The sequence below is a fragment of the Gambusia affinis genome, linkage group LG04, assembly GCF_019740435.1.
Source record: "Gambusia affinis linkage group LG04, SWU_Gaff_1.0, whole genome shotgun sequence".
In the NCBI taxonomy this organism is placed as follows: domain Eukaryota; kingdom Metazoa; phylum Chordata; class Actinopteri; order Cyprinodontiformes; family Poeciliidae; genus Gambusia; species Gambusia affinis.
This window is the reverse complement of record NC_057871.1, coordinates 25830221-25853823: the sequence shown is the minus strand read 5'-3', so window position 1 is coordinate 25853823 and position 23603 is coordinate 25830221. Positions and strand designations below refer to the sequence as shown.

Sequence of the window (23603 nt, the reverse complement as noted above, 5' to 3'; positions counted from 1 at the left end):
TTGAATTAATTCTCTAAATAAAACCCTAAAAAGACTACTTCAATACGAATAAAAGTGCTGGTGAACATCACATTCAAAAATGTAAACGTTGTTTTATATAATTCTGACTGTGCTGAGTTAGCATTACCAAACTGTCTTCACAATACCTTTTTTTAATATTCCTCCTCTGAACCATTTCGGTTTTTGCAGTACAACGCTGTTAATGCTAACGCCCTCTTGTGGCAGCGGTCAAACATTGCAACTAGACGGCTTTAGATAAGAGGTAACGATGTTTATTTGAACACATTGAAGCGATGAAGGAATGAGGGTCGATCTTTAATTTATGATCATGAGCAGCACTGACAGATGTGGCTTATTACACTTATTAGAAATAAAATAAAACTTCTCAGACACTTCTCACTGGATTATGCTGCACTGTAAACGTGCGGCTTAAACTCACTTTTGCCAGCTTTTATTTTGTCTGCAAACATTAAAATATGCACTTTATTCATCTGAATCAGCTCCAGTTTAGAATGCAGATATGAGAGTCAGGGTTTCCCTGATTATAAGCCTGGAGGGCCACCAGGCTTTACTTGTGCCCCCATCAGGATAAGCATCGCTTATTAAGTTATTTTTAAATGATTGCAGTTTTTTAAGGCTTTATAGTTGGTGTTCAGGTATTGGTCTTCTAATCTTTCAATAACACATGATTATCAAGTGACATTTTCAAATTTCCTGTCAATTTTAAACATTTTTTAACTCAAAAACACGACAGGCTGCTGGATGAATGACTGCCCTAGAGTCCAACCACCGGGCTCAGCAAGTTGTCTTGAGGAAACTGAGAGTTTAGAGAGACAAGCAGCGTTTGTCTGTGGGCTGTCAGTCATACGAATACCAACATCAGTCAATGCTTTGGACTGAAACCTGAGCTGTGATGAGGAATATCTCAGTTAAAGAAACATTCCATGCAAAGATTTTTTTTATAGATTTTTAAAGAATTATATCACTTGGATATCTGAGGTGGACTGACTGCCTGTCCAGGGTGACCCCGCCTCTCGCCCGTTGACCCCTGGAGGAAGGAACCAGCATCCCTCCCAACCGCAATGGGGTAAGGGTGAAAGAAAATGGAATATATACAATATATATAATATATAAAGAAGAAGAAGGAAGTCTGAAGCACATTTCATAATAAAAATTTGCTCATTTGCATCTTATGTCATTCTTATTGCCTCCTATAATTTAACTCTAGAGTTTTTATGCTGCTTGATCCACCGGGTCGTTATGAGCCAATAATTACAAACCTATTCACAGCACCAATAAGCCGGTCGGCCCGGTTCCGTTATTTTGCCTGATCGCTGACCGGACGGTATTTACATGTGAAACTGATCTTCTCAAAGATCTGATGATCAAAATTTGCCCCATTGTTCCAATATTCAAGATTTTCTGACAAAGATAAATAAGTAAATTAAAAAGTTCAGAATCTGCAGTTCAGCTTTTCTAATAATCAATAATAGGTCAGAAAATTGCAATCGGTACACGTCTAGTAATTTAAAGTCAAAGCAATGACTTCATTTGAATAGAATAAATGTTTTATTGGAGCAAAACCGAAGAGATTCTTTCCATCCTGCTCAGCGGTCCAAAACTAACCTCAGAGTATCCAGACTCCACCATTTCAGCTAAATAAAATAAAAATCAAATAAAACTCCTCAGAGTGAAAACAACTAGCTAGCACTCATTCAGTCTTCTCATCACTCGTCTGCTCCGTCTGGTGGGAGTAGCAACAGCTGTCTCCGTGCGCACACGATCCCTGGAGAAGGAAGCAAAGCCGGATCAGGACGGATGAAAGCGGGTCGTGGTTCCTCTGAGGCGGACCTGACCTGCTTGAACTTCTTGCAGGGGAAGTTCTTGAGCTGCGAAGAGTCGGTGATCTGGTTCTTCCTCTTGTTCTGGAACTTCTTCCTCTTGTCCTGCAGGTCAGCGGAGATGCCGCCCCTGGAACAGACGGAAACAATCGGCACGATAAGCTCCAGTGGTCGGCCATGTTCCACTGCTGGAATCAGACTGGAACAGATGACGACGTTTTTGACCAAACTGAACTGTTTGCATATTTCTGCATAGAAATACTTTGAAATGAAATGAAATGAAATGAAATTTATTCGAACATGATACACATATAAAAATAAAATAGTGCACAGTAACAAGAAGTGCATAAGAAAGAAGAGAAAATACAGATTTTTTGTTTCAGTTAACATATCATGCTCAAAATGGGGTAGGAAGAAGTGAGAACTTATAAACTCCTACCCCTAAACACTTGAGACTTTAGAGTCCTACTGTCATTAAAAAAAATCAAAATCAAAGTGGCAGTCAGAAGTAACAGTTACTAATATTTACCTATACATTTTCCCATTTTATGCTGGTTTATCTTTCTAAACCCTTACACCAAGTTGTTATCTTCAATACACACCTTATTGCTTTCTGTCCCCATGTGTGTATCTATTGAAAATTACCTCTTTGTACTTTCGTTTGAATTGAGTTGAACTATTGCTTTGTTTTAAATCTTCATGTAACTTATTCCATAACTTTACACCTTTAATTGAAATACAGAAGCTTTTTCTTGTTGTTCTAAAATTGCGGATCTTGAAGTTTGAGGACCCCTTAAGTTATACCCCCTTCTCTTTCAGAAAACGTGCTCTGTATGTGCTCAGGTAACAACTTTTAGATACCTTGAACATAAATTGAGCCATTTTAAATTCTACAAGCTCAAATTTGAGAATTCTGGATATTATGAAGAGCGGGTTTGTATGCTCATAATAACCAACATTATGGATGATTCTAATGGCTCGTTTCTGTGGACGGTTATCGGATGTAAAGAGCTCTTGTAATTAACTCCCACACTTCACAGCAATATGATAGATATGGTAAAATCAGAGAGTTATATAGAATATAAAGTGATTTAGCATTCAATACATGTCTAGCTCTAGCCAATATGGATATACTTCTACTGAGTTTACTCTGTAAATGTTGAATATGAGGTTTCCAACTGATTTTGTCATCTATTATTAAACCGAGGAACTTATTAGCAAAAACCCTTTCTAGAGTTACGTCCTCTATTTGAACTTGGATTTCAGTATTTTTATAACAGTTCCCAAAGACCATGAATTTCGTCTTGTCCAAATTTAGGGATAATTTGTTATGGTCAAACCATATCTTTAACTTACTAATCTCTGAAGTGACTGTTGAGAGAAGATGCTCTAAATTGTCTCCTGAGGCTAGAATATTTGTGTCATCAGCGAATAAGATAAATTTTAATACATTGGACACTTTACTGATATCATTTATATAAAGATTAAATAAAACTGGTCCCAATACTGATCCTTGTGGTACTCCACAGACAGTCTCCTGCCAATCAGATTCCACATCTCCCAATTTCACAAATTGTTTCCGGCTCTTTAAATAACTCCTCATCCAGTCAGAAACTACTCCCCTAATTCCATAGCGTTCTAATTTTTTAAGTAGGATTTCATGATTTATTGTATCAAAAGCTTTCTTTAAATCTATAAATATCCCTACTGCCAGTTTCTTACTATCTGTTGCGTTGGTTATTTCTTCTATTAAGTCAGTTACGATGTTGACCGGTTTGCTCTGAATCCATATTGACTGCTGATAAGTAGCGAATGTTTTTCTATGAATTGTTCCAGTCTTTTCTTAAAGAGTTTTTCCAGGATTTTAGAAAATTGTGGGAGAAGAGAAACAGGCCTGTAGTTAGTGAAGAGGTGTTTGTTGCCAGTTTTATACATTGGTTTGACCTTCGCTATTTTCATTTTGTTGGGAAATGATCCTGTTTGAAATGATAAATTGCAAATATAAGTTAGTGGTTTAGAGATTCCTTTAATTACTATTTTAATAGTTTTCATGTCCAGATCATCACTTTCAGATTTATTAATTAACGGGGTTGATTGTGGGTGTTGTAGGACTGTGGTCTGATTGTCACCAAGGTAACCAAACGAAGATGGACCAGCCTCTTTTCACAAACTGAAAAACTTTATTTTTTTACCTTCAGCCTCAAACAAGCAAATGTGTAAGCCATAATTTTAGATTTATTAAAGTTGTTTATATTATTAAACATCATCATCTGGGTTTAATTTTCATTGAGAATTTCAATAAACATCAGTGAATCTGGAGCGCTAGACTTAAATAATCAGGAAATCTCAATGGATTAAAATATTATTGTAAAGTACTTTTTTGTAGTGTAATTACAATGTATAATCTCTTACACACACAGACGTATTTCATATGTTTATTTCTATTTCTATTATTTTTGAAGATTACGGCTAATGACAAAAAAAAGCAAAACCCAGAAATTCAGAAAACTAGGATATGAAATGAAAAAAATATGTAAATAGTAGAAATTTGTAAGAGCTACAAAAATCATAGGGAAGACGGCAGAGATGGCAGAGCACCGTTTCAGAGGATGTATTTATGGAAAGTTTAGTGGAAGAAAAAAGTGTAGCAGAAAGAGGTGAATAAGCTTAATGATTTCAACTTTTTAAATGGAATTACAGGGGAAAAAAACAAACCCTGAGATGCGTGTGGATGTGTGAGTTAGTGTGAGTCAGTGTGACCGACCCTGCTTTGGCTCGAGCTTTGGGCCCCCAGAAGGCCTGAGGGTTCTCCTGGAACCGGGTCAGGTGGCGTTTACGAGACTGAGGGTTTGCATCCTCTCTCACGGTGAAGCAGGCTTCTAGGCTAAACACACACACACATCATAAATACACACAAGTCATTTTCACAACAGAAGGAAACATCCACTGGACCTCCTCACCGGGCCTCGTCTCACCTGGGTTCAGTGGAGAGGATCTTGAACGCAGGACTGGTCTGAGACAATTTCTCCCTCTTTACAGGATTCATTTTCTCCTACCGCAGACAAAAACGGGGGAGAAAAACCAAACAAACACATGATCATGTGATTCTTTAACATGGATTTCTGTTGGGACGTAACAATGGAAAAGGTGTTTTGTGAAGCTCCTACCCAACATCTCATGATGTCCCAGATGACTCCAGGAGGAGCGTCCGTCTTCACCGCGTTCTTACAGGCGTGAGAGAGAGAGACCCTGTGGCCCGCGTGGAGGAGAGCCGACCTGCGGGAGAGCAGATCCAGTCGGTCCAAGACGCAGCATCAGTTTAAGCGTCCACACTACTCAGATTTAGTCATGTCTGTTTCCTCATTTAGCGTGTTGCTATGGAAACCCAAACCGTTTCCTCTGTTCATTGACCACATGATAAAACAAATTATTTTTCACAGGCAGCTCAAATAAGACTAAACTCGCATCTTGAATCTGTTTTTAATTTTTCACAGCGCTCTGCATCCTTTTTGCTCCGACAGTCTTCCAAATCTGAGGATTTCAACAAGTCCAATTTAAGACTTTTTAAGCCATTTTAAACAGCATATTAGCAGCTTGTTGATGGTACGAGCCAGTGGCGAAAATGGGAAGACACAAAAAAATAAAAGCTAGCAACGGTAAGTTAGCAGCTGGTTAGCGGTAGTGAGCCAGTGGTGAAAACTAACGCGCTCCAGTCAAATAGACACAAAACTCTAGCCATCTAGCTAGCTAGGAAGAATGTATTACCAGCTAATTAGCGGTAGCCTCAATCATCTGCAGAGTCAAGCTTTAGCCTGACAAAAAACTACATATTAGCGAATATAGCTCTGGAAAAAACTAAGAGCCCACTGCACTGAACCCCGTTGAAAACCTCACAGTTATTCCACCAAATATTGATTTCTGAACTCTTTCTGAGTGAAAACGTTAAATGTTGTCGTTTTCTTTGCATTACTTGAGGTCCGAGATCACTGCATCATTTTCGTTATTTTGACCATTTCTCATTTTCTGCAAATAAATATTAAATTTTTGCTTGGAATTTCAGAGACGTGATGTCAGCAGTTTGTAGAATAAAACAACAATGTTGATTTTACTCAAACATAAACCTATAAAGAGCAAAATCAGAGAAACTGATCATTTTGCTGTGGTCTCTTAATTTTGTTCCAGATATGAACATGAGACGAAATATTCCTGCCAAGCCAAAATGTCAGACCTGATCAACGTACATTTCTTTTTACGAATTTAAGGCCTTAATTTTAGATAAATGATTTTAAGACTTTTTAAGGATGCACACAAACATCCCAGACTCCTAAAATTGTCCTTATTAGATTGCTTTATTTTTTGTAAATCATAATTAATCATGCACCGTTTTGTTTTTCTAAAAACGAGCTCCAGCGCTATAAACATGTCGTCTCCTACCTAAACTGGAGCAACGACGGAGTGTTGCAGTGGACTGTGCTGCTCAGACTGTCCACTGTGTAGTAGAGAGGAACATCTTCCAACTCCTGAAACAAACAGAGAAATCATTCATCATCTACGGCCCCCGACCACACCGGCGCGGTCACACCGACCGGGGGAGGGGTTACCTCGGTAACCATGCTGAGCATGCCCTCGATACGTTTGGACGTTGCGAATCTGGACGGGTTCCCCGACACGGCGTCTAAAACCTTCTGGACGAAGTCCAGGTCGTGGATGGCTTCGGCCCAGAAGGGACCGCCCAGCTACGAGACAGAACCGAAAGACTGTTCAAACGGCCAGGGCGCTTTTCAAGCTTCGCAAACACAAAAAGACGTTACGAAAGAGTCAGACCACTTTGTTGAGGTGTGATGTTGCGTTTGAGTGTTGAGGTCTATGTGCTACCTGGTGTCTCTGTCCGCAGTGCTCACACTCTGGTCCGACCGGCGGTCCAGTGGCAGCAGAATACTTCATGCTGCAAGCACACAGTTCAACTTTAACACTTAGATAGGAGGGAAACCGTCTTAAAATGTCAAAAATATGTATTAGGATGCAACCTAGACATGTTAGGAAGAGCAACGAAGATCCTAGTTTAGGTATTCCACATTTAAAAACCGATACAACCTTAGAAAGAACCGAGAGGTTTGTTGTTTTAGGAACAAGGACATTTCACAAGAACTCTCAGGAAAGTCTTCATTGGTTTCTTCCACCACCACACACACACTTCATATTTCATATTTCTCAGACACCATGCAAACACAAAAAGGAAGAAAGGTTCTGCCCAGATGATGTGCCAAAGACAACCAGAACAGAACGACAAGAACAGAATGGTGCCAGTTTTCCACTGCAGCCCATAGAGAGAGAACACATTTCTGTTTTGTTGCCTCGGCTCTTCAGCTGAACGTCCGCAGTTTCAGTTTTTATTGTGAGTGTTTCTTACTGTTTGCCGCTGCTTATTCTTCTGCCCAGTCTCTGCATGTGGAAGGAGCCGCAGCCGACGCAGTTGTACACCAACGCCTGTTTACTGCCACGAGAAAACGGGGAGACAAACGGACGTCATTCTGCGTGGTTTTCATTTACATTTCTGTCAGATGAACTTTCCTTCAGTCTGGATGGACGTAAGATGTGTTTTAATAGTGGCTTTATATATTGACATGCTTCAGTATTACTTTATTTGTCAATGCTGGTGCTAATAAATATGCCTATTGCGATAAATTTTGCTGACCAATTAATTGTCTCTAAAAATTATTGCAATAGATGATAATATTGTTTGAAGACCTTTGTACACTGAGTTAATGGAAATGACATAATAATGCATGAGATTTCCTGCCAAAGATAGATGCACTTTATTTTCAAAATATCACTTAACACTGGAACTGATAATCAAAACAACCAAAAACAAAAATGAATTCTCAGTCTCCATTAATGTACTTGAATAAAAAACACAAAAGTGTAAATAAATACAGCATTTAACCAAAAGAGTGCAGATTAAGAAGTTTGTTTACCATATTGCCTTTCAGTAATCATTAGATTTAAATAGAGAATATGGGCACATCGACTACCTGATGCAATAGTTCACACTACATGTTAGTTCACACCTACATTTTCCCCTTATGACAATCTTAGAACATTGGGTGTTCTAAGATTGTCTCTTGTGATCATCCTGTAGTGTGTGGTGTTACGGTAGATCGTTGTGGCGCTCCGATCTAAATCAGGTGTTTTCCCCGCTGGGATTGTTAACGCAGCCTGTTGAATGTGACAGGTAGCCAATCAGAAAGCCGGATTCTGCTCCGCACTTTCTGAGGGGAAATTACAGAGGGGAATCCCAAACAGCTGAAACAGCGCAACCCGAAGTCCAGCGGACATTGGAGATGATATGTGGAAACAACATTAATGTTTATAAAACATTTTGTACAAAGAATATAGAAATGACGAGGGGAGGAGTTGGAGCGATTTCGCTACCAGTTGATGAACCTGGTAACTTTTCAGCTGTTCTTCGTTAACGTGACATAAATAGATTATAATGATTTTCATTCAGTCAGGACGTTATCCTGACACTAGAGCCACATGCACTGCAGGTAGATTGCAGTAAAGAATTTATTAATGCCTGGTTTTAAAATGAGTTAGCTGGACTTGTAGCCATTATGTTGTGCCCGCTGTTGGACACCACACGGCACATCGAACCCGATGGAACCGTTATACCTAGGATTTCTGTCGGATAATGTGTGATCTCTCAGATTTTGAAAATGGGCCGACAATCGACTGACAGCACTAAGATGGTGTCGTGTGAACTGGACATTACACTAAGGAAATGAGGAAGGGAGGATCAGTGGAGAGCAGCGGAGTTGAGCCTTTTTCATTTAGCGTCATCAGAAAGAGAAAAAGGCTGGAAGAGACGATAACGGCGATAATTAAAATGACATCAATAGTTTTAATTTATCGTATGATTAATTGATTTATCGTTTATCGCAACAGGCCTACTAATAGACCTGTTTTTCTGCTGTTCCAGTTTTCTTTGATGTTTTCACTTAATTTTATTTTGCAGTATTTTTTAACAGTCATTGTTAATAATTGTTCTTGATCATTTTCTTCTTTCAGTAAAAGATTTTTTTTCGTTACAGTCTTAATCTGAAAAATTATTTATTTTTCTTAATCTGTAACAAATAAGTTTCATCTTATACAGCAATATACTTAAGCTAAAAACAAAATGGGAATAAAGTAAAAATGAAATTAATAATTAGGACTTTTACATGTTTTTTTTTTTCAGGTCACAACAAACTTTTCCAGGCTTAAACCTCAAAGATTTATTTTCAAACTGAGCAAAGTAAACAAGCCACCTAGTTTGGCTTTGGGCCATTAATTACTACAAGTAAAAAAAATAAAAAATCATAAAAATAAAAATGATTAAAAACCAATTCATAAAAAGTCTAGTTGTTAAAAATATGGCACAATGAAATGCATTGTATGGTTTATTTCTGATAAAAACATGCATTTCTGATACTATTCATTTTTACAAATAATAATCCATCTTAAAGACTCTGTAAAACCAAGCCGATCAAAACGTTTGACAAAAAATCAAGTTGAGATATTTAAATTTAAAGATAAAGGATGCAAACTGAAAATATGTAGGATTTTTTCTGTTGAAAATTCTGGTTTTGTCTTTGGAAAAACGGATAAGCAATGAAGTTTGAAGGATTAATTTTCCAGAGATCTGGAAAACGATAAAAACACATTTCATGTTTTCCTGGACTTTTCAAAGCAGAAAAAGTTAAAGACTAAAACTCCATCCAATTATATTAAAATGAGCTAACAATAAAAAGACTCAATAGAATCAGCTAAAACACATCAAGCTCAGGCTAAATGAAAAAAAAACATAAATTAAGATAAAACTTATTTTAAGAAAATAAAAAAGTTGAAACATAACACACTGGTTTATTTGTAATATTTTTCTGGTTGTTTTTCCTCGTCCAGTTTTGTTTTCGCACAGCTTTTATTTGGACAGCTAACGGGTTTGTGTGTGTGAGAATGAGACAAATGGACGGAGAAAGTACCTGGCAGAGTTCTTGACAGTCGCCTGTCCTGTGAAGACTCTAACAAAGACCCGGATGTAAAAGTCGACGCTGACGGACAGCAGCGGCTGGATGTATCGCTGGTACACTCCGGCCCGCTGGTCCAAACTGTGGAGGATGATACGAAGAGCCTGCAGAGGACGCAACAACATCTATTTAATATTTACTGTAGATTAGAGACGCATCAAATCAATCAGATTTGGCTAATCAGAAAATCAAACACCTAAAAATCCATTAAAACTAACAACTTCCACCGTTTCTTCAGCCTTTACACAGATCAACAGTTTGTACTTTAATACACTTCTTTTGAGTTCAATAAAGAAAGAATTTCTTTGTGAACTTTCGAGACATGGTTAAATGAGTGTAATATTGTATTTGTGTTGTTTTTGTTGGACATGAAAGATCAGACCTTAAAGATCTCCAGCAGCTGGAATCAGTCAGGAAAAGCTTTGACTGGTGCATCTCTGTTCCCAATCAAACTAATACTCCTGCTTTCTTGCAAATCCAAATCAAATAAATAGGAAAAAAATAAGAAAAATGAAATAAAAGGCATAACCTTGTGATTTAAAAGAAACAAACTGGCAATTTAATTCTACGAGAAATAGAAAAATCTCCTCTGATTTGAGGGCTATTATTTAAAACTTCACTGAAAAGAGAAAAAAAACGATTTGTTTTTGTTTTAAGTTTAACTTCTGACAACTTTCAGTGTAACAGTAACCGGCCCGCTTCTATACAACACGATCACGACCGCAGCGCGTCCGCTTTCCCATTTCAGTGAACTCACCATCTCATGGCAGTATTTGCTTTTGATTGAGATGGAGCCGTATTTGCTGTAGCAGGTTTCCCCGTTGTTTCCCGCCATCACGGCCATGTCGGTGCACGTTACGCACAGCAGGCCTGACGGAGAGAAGACAGTCGGCGTCGATCGACAAAAGAGTCCAACAAAACACACTGCGACGTGCTCAACTCAGCTGACTCCACAATCTATAAATCATGAACACATTTAATGCCTAATAGAGGTCCAGCAGCGTCTGTTTGGTTTTTATTAGATATGGGAAAGAGAATTTATTTATGTAATTTTACAAGTAAAAAATTAGTAGCAGTAAAACGAGCTTTGTGCTACATCTCTACAAAAATAAAATTCCCACTGCTTCATAGAAAAGAATATCATTAATCTGATTTGATACTTCAGTAGATCTTCAAAATCAGTAATCTGAGAAATTATAGCATAACGACACTTTATACTTTATCAGCGGATCTTATGGAAACTCAACATTTCATAGGATTCCACAACTAACTGACTGACTGACTGACTGACTGACTGACTGACTGACTGACTGACTGACTGACTGACTGACTGACTGACTGACTGACTGACTGACTGACTGACTGACTGACTGACTGACTGACTGACTGACTGACTGACTGACAAACTAACTGACTGACTGACTGACTGACTGACTGACTGACTGACTGACTGACTGACTGACAAACTAACTAACTGACTGACTGACTGACTGACTGACTGACTGACTGACTGACTGACTGACTGACTGACTGACTAAAATCTGCACAAATGTCTGGAAATCAGCCAGTAAATTTAATGACTTTTCAGACAGAAACAAAAAAACGTTGTTTAAAAGATCGGTGATCGGCTAAAAACTGCAATCGGTGAAATGGAACCGGCGCAGACGGTAAGACAGTCAGTCTGAACAACAACTCACCTCCTTCACTGACAGCCTGCACTGCTGCGTCCACGAACGCCGCCGGGCTTCCGTAGGGATCCAGATCGATGACGTCGTATCGCTCTTTCTTCCCTCGCATTTCATACATTAGCATGCTGGATACGCACACACACAAGAAAAAAAAAAGAATGAAAAATGGTGAGAAAATGTCATATTCTGAAATTAAACTTAGATAAATAGAAAGAATGATTTAATTGGAAAAAAAAGGGGGGAGATTAGTTCAAATCAAAGATTTGGAAGGAGATGAGTCAGGTCATGAAATGTAAAGCTCAACGTAGAAACATGGAGCAACAGCAATGCAGGAACTCCAGACACAAAAAAGCAGCAGCCGGGTAACCTGGCATCCCTGCAGCTGGGCTGCAGCAGGTGGTCGACCCGGTTGTACTGGGCGTTCCGGGCGATCAGCGCCGCCGCTTTGCTGGAGAAGTCGTTGGCGGTGACGCTTTGCAGGCCGGGAACCTCCAGAACGAAACGCACCGAGCGCAACCCGGAGGCCGCCAGGCCCTCCAGGACGCGGAGACCGTTCTGAACATTTGAGGAGACGAGAGGAAAAAAAAAAATTAACAGCAGCAGACAATAATCTGTACTGGTCATTTTAGTCCAGAAACATGATTTACTGGAATTTTATACTAATTGGAACAATGGTGGACGAAGCAAGATAGAAAGGTTTTTGATATTTAAAGAAAAATATCTAAATAATTCATAAATTAATTTAAAAGAATTAAATATATTATTTTTTTTAAATTCAAGAGTTTTAGCTCCGTTTTTACTAGCTTGTATTTACTGCTGCCAACTTCCTGTGCAGGATTCTGAATTAAAGGCAGTGATGGCATAGTTACTTTGAAAAAGTAACTTTAATGATTACTCCTGGAAAAAGTAACTTAGTTAGATTACTGACTACTTGATTTGGAAGGTAACTAAGTTACACTAAAAGTAACTTTTTAGTTACTTTCAGCAGCTGCTAACAACAACGCTCCGCCTACTGTGAAAATCACATTGAGCTTTGCCAATACTTAATTGTCAGCTATTTTATAATGGTAACATCAACAATGTGTCTCCACTGATAAGGTTGAACTGAAGAGGAGATTGTACAAAAAACAGTACAAAAAATAAAAAATGTGAGTAATTTGTGTGGTCCACTGTTGTCTGGGAAACTCTAAGAAGGATTTTAGATTACTCGTTACTGAAAAAAGTGGTCCGACGTCAGTAACGCGTTACTGACATCACTGCATATATGTATATGTACATATATATATATATATATATGTTTAAACACACACATATATATACTGTAGATAAGTCGGTTCACCAACTCATGAAGTCGATCTGGGCCTGCGACTTCATTTGATGAATGAATAGCATAACAGAGGTGGACTGACGTCCCGCATTATTCTTAAACATGAAATGGCAAAACGTCACTTAATCACAGCGTTTCGTGTGAAGTAAACGCAAATATGTTGTAAATGTGACTAATCACATTATTATTGTGGTGTTTCACAAGCCAAGCCCAGCACTAATTACTACCAGACTTGTCAAATCAAGAAATTTACTAAAACAAACAAAACTATCTGGTGATATGAAATGAGACTTTTCAAAGAGCGTCACGCCTCACAAAGTCTAATGGACAGTGAGGTTCTGTGGTCTTAGATGTGTGCCAAAAAAGTTGCTCCCACTATTTTCTAGCAAACAGTCCTTCCTGATGGAGTCTGATCATTGCCTGATGCTTTACCACAACAGGTATGGAAAACCACAAATGCAAAAATTAAATCATACACAAATCTATTAATCTCTTTACATTAAATAAATTAAAAAATATTGATTTTTATTTAAGTATTTATGACAGCTTGAGTTATGGAAAACTGACCTGATCATTTCCATAGCAACGATCAGAAGCAGACATTGCACCAGAAGTCCAGTGACCTCACTAATGAGGTCATAGATGACATCATGTACATCACAGTAGATCAAAGAAGTTCTGATGCTTGAATGCTTGAATCTCAGAGCATCAGTCAGATCCAGACGGTTCTTGGAGGTTCAGATTTGTGTGTAGCAACAATGTTTGGTGTTTCAAAAGCGTTCGTTCCCTTGTTTATCCCACTTGGTTGGGGGCTGGGATATGCTGTGACCACGGGATTGAAGAAAGTTTTTGATCATTGCTTTCCAGGAAAGGATTCAAATGAAGGTTACCATCAGGAGGAAGAAGACGACTTGTTTTGGAAAGGTCTTCCAACTGACGCCCAAGAACAAACCGACCCGGCTGGGAAGGTTTGTTCTGAAAAGGCGACAGAGGTTTGTGGGACCACAGACTCTCACCCAACAAGGACTGGACCAAAAAGTACACAGGACAACGGTACTGTCTCTGGGCAAACCGACCCGGCTGGGGAGGTTTTCTCTGAACACCTGACCAATGTCTGTGGGATCACAGACATTGGTGTGACAGAGACGGTACGAGACAGTACCAAGGACAATTATACTGTCTTTGAGCAAACTGACCCGGCTGGGGAAGTTTGTTCAAAGACAACTGTACACCAGGAGGGTGAGAGAACGGTCGCAGAGAAATCTAACCCGGCTGGGGAGGATTTGTCTGCGGCTGACCTCGCAGCCAAAGCTCTTGCTGAGGTAACAGCAGAAGCTTTGGTCTCATGGGTTCCAGCTCTGTCCTTTCCTAAGTGCTCTACTCTCAAGAGCACTTTTACAAGCGATGTTCCAATTCCACGTTCCCCGGACGGGGAACGTATCTCAGAAGAAGATGGACTGATGAATTTGTCAAAGAAACCCACTCTACATGCAAGGATCGTCGTTGCCTTGGAGGTTAACTTTTCTCCGGATGTGGAAGCAGAACACAGAGTTGGCTTGGATCTCCCAGATACAGGCAGGATAGCAACTGCAGGAAACGGACAGACGGAGGAGAACTTCTTCAAGTTCTCCAACGAGCTCCAGAACAGCTGGGTGAGTGCTGCCTTCCAGAGCATCCTGAACCTGAGCGTCACCAGCAGGTGTCTCGCTCAGGAAAGGGTATTTCTGGAGGCATCGTCCATCCCGGTGTGCGCGAGTCTCATCCTTTCAGCTGTCCGTAACCCCGGCAAACATTTTTGTCAGAAAGACCTCTCCCCAGTTCTGATGGAGCTGAAGGAGAAGGAGCTGCCGTCAGACGTGGGAGGGGACTATGACGTAAAATGTTTGCTGGAGTCCATGTTGGTCTGGTTGGATTCCTTTGGAGGAGACACGGATAAAGAGTTATACAACCAAAACTCTTGCTCCAACTGTGGGACCACAGACCTTGAGCTACTGAGCAACGGCCCCCTGGTTGCCCTTCCACCGGCAACTTATCCAACTGACATAGTTGATCTTTTTAACAGTTGGTTGGATTTGGGGGGCAGACGTTGCTGTTCGGGTTGCGGGTCAGCTTTGGAGAAGAAACACTACATAACAGATAACAATGTGCTGGTGTTTTTTCTCCAGAGGCAGACCAGGATTCACCCTGTGGTAGCCAATCGGACCATGGACGTTCCTGCGGATTGTGAAGGTGGTAGTGAGAGGTACCACCTGTCCTCCGTTATCTGTGGAGATTCAAAGCCGGCTCAGTTCCACTCCTATTTGATCAAAGGAGAACAAACTATTAAGGCTGACGACGAGCATGTCTTCACTGCAGACAGTGACTGCAGTGAAGACATGTCTCAAAATTCACTAATCTACATATATGAGAAAGTCAGCAACGATGAGACAACAGATACTACAGTTTCTCCAGCCCCTCCTCTGGAAGGTGATAAAGGAGCCTTTGGAGAGGAGCCAAAATTATTAAACTATGAAGAAGACAAAATTATCGAAGACCTAATTAGTTACTATCTTGAGGCTGGAGAACTGTGATTGGGAGCAAAAGATATCTGACATAAATGTCTGGAACAAAAAGGGTAAAAAGTTTTGACAGGTTTCTCTCCGGGCGCGCCGGCTTCCTGCCACAATCTGAAATCACGGCTCTGTAGTTTATTGGTCTCTAAATTCTGTTTGTGTGATTAAAACGTTTATTTTTGTGACTAAAATTGTTCCCTGGGTTTGAATCCTTACCTGGGTTCTTCTGTCTTGGTGGGTTTGCATGTTCTCCAAGTGCATTAGTGGGTTCTCTCCGGGTTCTCCAGCTTCCCCCCATAGTCCAAAAAGAGGACTAGCTGACCTTTGCCCCATGTCTTCTCCCCTCTCTTTTGTTTAAAGTAGCTTCAGCTACTAGAGCCAAAACTACTTTGGACAAATGTCAAGAATACATTTTGCAATTAAATTTCATAAATATCAATAGGTAGTTTCCAGTTAGCAGGTTTCTCTCCGGGCGCTCCGGCTTCCTGCCACAGTCAGAAATCACGACTGTTTAGTTAATTGGTCTCTAAATTCTCCTTAGGCATAAGTACAAACATTGATTAGTGAATAAAATATAAAAATTACATATATATATATATATACATATATGTACATATGTACATATATGTATATATACGTATATGTATATGTATGTATATATATATATATATATATATATATATATATATATATATATATATATTTATATATATATATATACATATATATATATATATATATATATATATATATGTATATATATATGTACATATATATACATATATATATATATATATACATATATATATATATATATATATATATATATATATATATATAAACTCAAATATATATATACGGACACGATCATTCGTGGCTGTTTTCACGTTTATTGCGCTGTTCATATTGGTCTCGATGTTTGCAGTTTTCTGGGGCATAGCCTTGGCTCGACGTCATTCAGAGGTAATACATTAACTTGACATTAACAAAGACTCAGCGGGACGGATCATCCGGGAAATGATGAACAGGGAGAGACTGAGTAAAACTACCTTAATGACGGACAAATTCTGGGATTTATTATGAGTCTCTGTTTATTCCCAAACCCAAATGAGCAACTTCACGTTCAAAAACAAGCCCAAAAAGGCGCAACATGCCGCTCATTAAATCTGCAAACGACTTTAAAAAAAATCTAGCCCAAAGCCGCTTATAATAATCGGACTTGGCGACAGAAACTCAAAATAGTTCCAGTTTTTCCACCAACAAAATGTGCATCTCCCTCCATTGTTTATATTAGAGACGTCCGTCACTCGAAAAGACGAGTAGAGGAAATACGATTAAATTACCAAAGAAGATAGTAACGCACAGTGATTTTGATAAGTAACTGTAGTCTGACTACTGGATTTGAAACAGCAACGCGTTAGATTACTCGTTACTGAAAAAAGTGGTCCAACGTCAGTAACGCGTTACAAATTAACGCGTTACTGACATCACTGATTAAAGGTCCAATAATTGAAGTTTTTCTGAAAGAACAAGTCACTCTCAAAGTGTTTTTTCTTTAAAGAGAACAAATCTACAAAGAATAAAACAAACAAACAAAAAAGCACTCAATTATAAAAGCAAAGCGCCAACTCCAACTAGTTCATCTCCTGTGAGAACTGGGACAGTATTTACAGTAAATGCTTTCAACTTTCAGGAAATGACCTCTCCTTACCACACCAAGGTGTGAAATTACCTAGTAGATGATTAATATAAGCAGCTTGAAGGAAGCCTTTATTAAAAGAGGTTTTACTCTTGAAGCAGTATGTGTGAGTGTGTGTGAGAGTATTTTTCCGGATAGGAAGACTCCTCCCAGTGGAAATTAGATCACACAGTGTGACAGACTTTATGCTTCACTTCAGAAGCATTTGCATCTCCACCAGTTCAGTGTTTAAAGGCTCCATTTTAGAGCACAGCACAATAACCTCATTAACTTCAGTTGTTATGAAAATGCTATACAAAGATATGAAATGACTTAGAAGAAATTTTACCTCCTATTTAACGCCTTAAAATTGGGCCTCTGTCTCTTTAAGAAATCCTGCTGATTCTGGAACTCCGCCTTCAGGAAGTCAACACAACACACCTCGTCTATTAACCCTTTAACAACGTTTTTAACCAGCGATGCACTGAGAAATAACTCATATAATGAGCTCAGGTGGCACAGCTCCACCAGCTGTTTGCTAATTGCTGCTGGCTAGTCTGAAGGAGCTGAGTGGGAGTGGGCTGCTCTGTGAGGAGGAAGCTCTGAAACTCCAGAAGTTGCAGTTCAGAGGAGGAGCTTTGTGGTCAAAGGCGGAGGTCCACCCGGGCATTTTGCACAGCTGACTGGTTGCCACGGGAGATTATGGGATTTTTCCAAATGTACATGAAAGAATCTGAAAATAAAGTTGATTCTACGTAACACTGCACCTTTTATGCTTCATCACTACTACAGTAGCTCCTTTCCATTCAACATCTATCAATATTCCAGGTTCTCTATATGCATAATTTTAACAAAAAGCAACAGCAGAAACATGTGTTAACTGTATGTTGGTAACATCCACTTTACTTTTTATATTTTTACCAGTGGGAAGTCGGTACATACCTCACATTTTTCCCCTACTCTTGCTGTAACTTTGGGCTCCTCTGCACCGTTTTTCTCCGCTGTCTCTGCCTCATTCGTCTCCTCCGACAGAGAGACCACCACTCGCTCTTTTTCTCCAGGAACGAGCACCTTCACCCCCCGTTGAGCCAACAGGTCTCGAGCAAACTCCGTGATTACAGCACAACTGGAAAAATGAAACCAAAAAATATATATATAAAAGTGGAACCAAATAGCATAAAGGCCTTTGTTTGGAATATTTTCCACATGTTTTGTTCCAACACCGAAGTTGCCTTACGTTAAATCTCTGTTAAACTCCTGGACCGGGTTGTAAAACACCTCATTGGCGTTGGGAAACAAGATGGCCGCCTTCCCCTCCTTCACGACCGTCTCTCCAGGTAACAGCTCGACGGCGGGCGGTTCCTCTGAAACATGCGTCGAATCTGAACTAATTCCGGACGAGGGGTCAGCGGCGGACACCTGAGGGTCCATAGAGCTCCGTCTCCTCCGATTGACTGAATACGGAGGGGAAGGATGGAGCCGACCGGAGATGATGAGAGGGAGCCGCCGGGCCGTCCGCACCAGCATGGGACGCAGCCTGCAAAAGGAGACGTTTGTCACATTACTACCACAACATTCACTGTATTGTAGTAAGATTTTATTTGATACACAAATTAGAGCATATTTCTGAAGAAGGAGGAGGGAAATTTATGGATAAAAAAAAATTTAAAAATGCATCTGAAAAGTGTGGCGTGTGCGTGTCAATGCTTTATAGAACCACATCAAGGACCAATTAAACCAGCAGGTCTTCCACCACCCAGATCTACGCATCCAGAGAGAATTTAGCAAAGTGCACAAATGATTAGTCAAAAACATTAGTCATGCCATACTTTTCCCATTCTGAAATATTACGACAAAGTAATCAGTCTGATGCTCAAAGTTTTTGGTGTTGTTTCAGAACAACATTAAAAAATAAATACATAAATAAAAACAGAATATGAAAAAGTGAGAATAATGAGGGACATATAAGCAACTGATAAAACAATAAGATTGTAAATAATATAGGCAATGAATTAAGAAGGATTATGTGACATTAACTCCACTAAAAATCTATAATTTGTGTCTTTATTTCTATGTTTATAGTGAATTCAGGCAGGATCTGTTCTAGATATGAATGAGGTCAGTAAATAAAAACACTTAAAGATAAAATTCCTCTCCAACAAAACCTCAAAAACTACAACGTGTCACGGAAACAACCGGAGTCAGTTTTTATTATTTCCAATGTAAGACACCTGCTAATTAGTGTATTATATTAGTTAACAAGCGTTTGGGGGTGGGGGGGTCGTATAAGTTGTGAAAATCCAGTTAAATTGATTTTCCCGTACCTTCGTTTCTTGATATTCTCTTATACATTACCTTCTTTTAAATTCAGTTTGGTGTTTTATTTTGTTTGCTTTTACGTAGAACTTACTTACAAAGAGCCTGTAAATTTAAGCGACGCTATGTGTGTTTTATTAAACGAAGCAGCTTTTTAAGCAAGCAAGCAAACAAGCCGACTGCTTCTTACTTCGTCCCACATAAATGATGCTCGTCAAGCTTAGCAGGCAGTGCTACAACTTTCTCTCTTTCTTTATTTACCTGCGACACTTCCGTCTCTCGGACTTCTTCTATTCTGCTTTATAAAATGCCTTTCTGTCCAACAGTGTTAATGTCTTCAGTTCTGCTGCGTTGCCTGCTTTTCAATTTACTCAAACTAGCACATGGGAGCAGCCATGACTCGAGCGAGAGTACGGAAGCCTGTGCGGCTCAAAGAGAAGGTCTGAACCAGTTGGTTGCTGCGTTTGTATGGCAAGTCAATTTATCATATAATTTACCATTCACTACTTATTGAAATAGTGCATTGTATTTTTGTGTTTGATTTGATGTAAAGCACTTTGAAATGCCTTGCTGCTGAAATGTGCTATACAAATAAAGTTTGATTGATTTGACTGATTGATTGAAATAAGCGATCAAATACAGAGAAATGCCTTTTCTTCCGTCCACATTCCATCTTGCATGTACCTCGAAGATCATTCTCTCTAAATAAATAATGTTACTTGTCATTGCTGTTTATATTTAAAATGTAATTCTTAAATGCAATAACTTGTTTTCAGTTTTATATATCCCATTGTTGTAAGTCAAAGCTTTTAGTTTAGGTTCCTCATGTGTCTGTGTAGTGTCATTTTGAATATGCAAAAAATAAAGACACATATTGGATATCTGATAAAGACCTGCATATAAAGCTATTTTACCATAGAGAAAGTGGAGTTGATTTTATGCCTAAATACTACAATGAAATAACACTTTTATGGCAAGGATTCAATTTATGCCATATTTATGACACTAACATGTCATAAATAATACATATTGGTGTCATAAAATATTCATGCATGCTTTTTCCACATTTTGTCACACGTTCACAGCAAATTTCAAAGAATTTTATTGGGACTTTGTGTTATAAACTAACTAACAAGTACTCCACACTTGTGAAGTTGAAGAAAAATGGTTTCTAAAATGTTTCACAAATAAAAAAAATCTGAATGACATTCATTCAGATGCAGCCCCATTTACATTGTTATCCCTAAATAACATTGACTTCCACCTTAAATCTTGGCATATCCATGTACAAATAAGCAGTCAATTAAGGAAATCTGTAGCAAGACATTAAAAACTGAAAACATAAGCAGTAGTAGAAAAGATAGAATTTTTCCTCTGAGAAACATAAGTTTGATACATTGGATAACTACAAACATTTGGATTTTAAATATTTGCAATACATATTAAGTGGAGTGTTTAAACCTCAAAATGAAAAATGTAACATTTTGAGAATTTTGGGTACATTTAATTTCACGTGACTTGGCCGACATTAAATACCACAAGGTCTGCCGAAGTCCCTCCAAATAGGGGCCGCCAATAGAGCCGCAGAGAAACTGTATGACGTACAAAAAGAAATAGAGTGAGAGGGTTCATCAGTCAGCAGGAATCTGGCCTACTTTTCGCCCAGTAAACATGCATAAAACACGTCAATCTGCGCTCATGAATAATAATTTAATATCCCCGTGCCTGCAGTTAGCGGCGCATTATAATGAAAGGCTAAACATAGCCTATAGAATCATCACAATTTCCCAGAATTCAGGAAGTGTGGGGCTGAGAATATCTCTGCAGAAAGAAGATAAGGCCGCTGCATTCCATAAATGTATTGTGTTACGGCATGACAGTGATGCCTTTTTATTGGACAAGTCGCCTGAACAAAATTCAATTTCGCTGCCTCTTGCCTGCAGAGTCCGTGCTCTTTCAAGTGCCCACGGAGAAATGACAAACTCTTTTGCAAACGCGTTTCTTAATAATAACTGTACAAATTTAGCACTTTCCCTTGTGTGTCATAAGAGTGTGACAAAAACAGTCTCAATAAAATAAAACAAAGTAGAAAATAAAACTTCCCTTAATCTTCCATTTTCCAGCAGACAGCTGAGGTTTTCAGTGAAGCTGGCCGGTGTCTATGAGTTTTAATGCCTTCTGCCACAACGAAGAGTGAAAGGTCCTGCCAGCACAACAGTTCACCATGGTGGCACAATTTTTGGGTGAGTTGCGGTGTTGTTCTTGTACCTTATTTATTTGAGTTGGAGCCAATAGTTAAAAGTTTGGTTCTGACCTAAAAAAAAAAAAAAATAATAAAAAAATAAAAAACCCACATTCCTTCACGAGGATTTTAAAAGATTTCCACCAGGTCTAGATGTTTTCTTAGCAAGAAAACACTTCTGTCTCTCAGTTACACCTATTTGTTCAGACGTAAGGAGAACACAGGAAACACTTGTCTCATTTAGAAAACAAACTCCTGCACTTTCTCCTGTGAGTTTTGTCTCCTGTTTAATATGTTGTATCTGTTATGGCAAACATTACGGTTCTGGTTTCATCCCTGTGTTACCTCATCTTGTCCAATGATGTGCCTTCACTTAATGTACCTTATCTTGACAAATAAAAGAATAAAGAATAAATCTGTTGTTTTACTTCACAAAAATAAAACATTTTAATCAGTGTGTGTGGACCTCTTGTCCACACACACTGGACTCCTTTAAAACAAGGCTGAAAAAAAGCCACCTGTTGTGAGTTACATTTGATTCTAATGGCTGGAACATTGATCGGAGTATTTAAGGTTTATTTTCTTGATGGTTTTGATGGTGACATCTGACAAAATGTACTGTTTGTTGCTTGTTTCATTGTGTCATGATTTCATGGTGTAGCCATGTTGAACTGCCTTGTTGTTACTGAAATGTGCTACAAACTTGACATCCGAACACCTTGTAAATCTACAATTCTTCTTCTGACATAATTTGAGTTTTGCTGACTTTCCTAGTTGCTGCCAAGAAAAATCATTTTCATCCTGACAAACGGAACCTGAGGACATATACATCTACAAATAAGCAACTCGGCAACCCATCCGCGATTTGCATCACCTGCCTTCGTACTGTACACGGCTCTCCACACAAACCGGAACATCTGGATGGGGGCGCTGTGACAATGGATGCCCAGAGAGCGTGGCGCTATACATCTGACACAGGAGAATTATAGAGTTAATAGTATTTGGCATGACAGGGAGAGAGAGCGGGGAGCGCAGTGCCGTTCCTGAGTGCAGTCTCATCCTGTTTAGTATTCACTGTGCGCAGCGCCTGGAGGCCCTGGAGGGGCTTCACCTGCCCGGAGTCTAGACGCTCTGCTTCACGCAACCGAGAGGATAGCGGGGCATCGAACCTGCGGCCCCCCGGCTTTCACCGTCCTTTGGCTGGGCTAGGGCACGAGGGAGTCGCTTCCACCGGCAGAAGACAAAAGTGAGTGTGCGGGGCTTGAGTGGGTGGACTGGTGGTGGGTGGGGCTCAGACAGTCGGGTCGGCTGGGGACGCTCGCGGCACGTCTTACCTGCTTCCTGCGACGCCTTTGGGCTCCTATCGGTCATCCTTTTAAAAGTAATCAGATTACTTTACTTATGTGCGGTTTGCTGATGCTGCAGACCTTCCCGCCAAATTTAAATTATATATATATATATATATATATATATATATATATATATATATATATATATATATATATATATATATATATATATATATATATATATATATATATACACTTTACTCACATCATTAAGAGTAGAACTTCTGCGCTTTGTTTTATTTTCGGCTAGATTTTCCCCTTCATTGCCACATGAGCACATGTCTTATTATCTGACAATAAGACACTAATGACGTGCATCGATAACCTCCGTTGTCATCTCAAGCCGGGTTAATGACAGGAAGTAGTTAACTCACCGAGATAATTCCAAGTCATTGATTGCTGGAGGTAAAGGTGCCATGTATCAGTTCATTACAATGGCTCCATTGGCAAAGCAGTAGCGACAGCATCCCCCCCATCTGTCCGTCTACCTGCCTATCTATCAGGTCGATCAGTGGCTCTGTGATCAGTCTGCAACCCCTGGGAT

At 39.3% G+C, this 23603-nt stretch overlaps 3 protein-coding genes across 3 annotated transcripts in view; 2 read left to right on the top strand and 1 right to left on the bottom strand.

Annotated features, from left to right (window-relative positions):
• Positions 1-1550: 1550 nt before the first annotated feature.
• On the bottom strand, positions 1551-23577 carry trmt1 (tRNA methyltransferase 1). Its single transcript, XM_044114795.1, has 16 exons — positions 23434-23577; positions 18390-18689; positions 18095-18278; positions 11963-12150; positions 11605-11720; positions 10665-10777; positions 9863-10011; positions 7252-7335; positions 6717-6786; positions 6443-6577; positions 6276-6361; positions 5009-5117; positions 4817-4893; positions 4606-4725; positions 1857-1971; positions 1551-1786 (listed from the first exon to the last, which is right to left on the bottom strand). Exons 1-16 carry the CDS (start codon positions 23475-23477, stop codon positions 1712-1714), a joined length of 1965 nt encoding a protein of 654 aa, XP_043970730.1. The 5' UTR covers positions 23478-23577; the 3' UTR covers positions 1551-1711.
• LOC122829897 lies at positions 12798-16051 on the top strand. The gene is made up of 2 exons (XM_044114799.1): positions 12798-14574; positions 15088-16051. Exons 1-2 carry the CDS (start codon positions 13612-13614, stop codon positions 15490-15492), a joined length of 1368 nt encoding a protein of 455 aa, XP_043970734.1. The 5' UTR covers positions 12798-13611; the 3' UTR covers positions 15493-16051.
• The window catches only part of nacc1b (nucleus accumbens associated 1, BEN and BTB (POZ) domain containing b), a 31270-nt gene continuing 30322 nt past the window's right edge, over positions 22656-23603 (top strand). The window contains exon 1 of the mRNA XM_044114798.1: positions 22656-22956. The gene's annotated coding sequence lies outside the window, so the exon portion shown is untranslated. The remainder of the gene's footprint in view (positions 22957-23603) is intronic.

What these genes read in the sequence shown, in the direction of transcription:
- LOC122829897 (XM_044114799.1), top strand. Translation starts at nt 13,612, where the DNA reads ATGCTTGAATCTCAGAGCATCAGTCAGATCCAGACGGTTCTTGGAGGT. An exon ending in ACGAGCTCCAGAACAGCTGG is followed by an intron (nt 14,575 to 15,087) that starts GTGAGTGCTGCC and finishes TTTTTTCTCCAG; the next exon opens with AGGCAGACCAGGATTCACCC.
- trmt1 (XM_044114795.1), bottom strand. Translation starts at nt 23,477, where the DNA reads ATGGCACCTTTACCTCCAGCAATCAATGACTTGGAATTATCTCG. An exon ending in GCAGGCTGTCAGTGAAGGAG is followed by an intron (nt 10,778 to 11,604) that starts GTGAGTTGTTGT and finishes TCTCTCCGTCAG; the next exon opens with GCCTGCTGTGCGTAACGTGC. An exon ending in GGGACATCATGAGATGTTGG is followed by an intron (nt 4,894 to 5,008) that starts GTAGGAGCTTCA and finishes TGTCTGCGGTAG; the next exon opens with GAGAAAATGAATCCTGTAAA.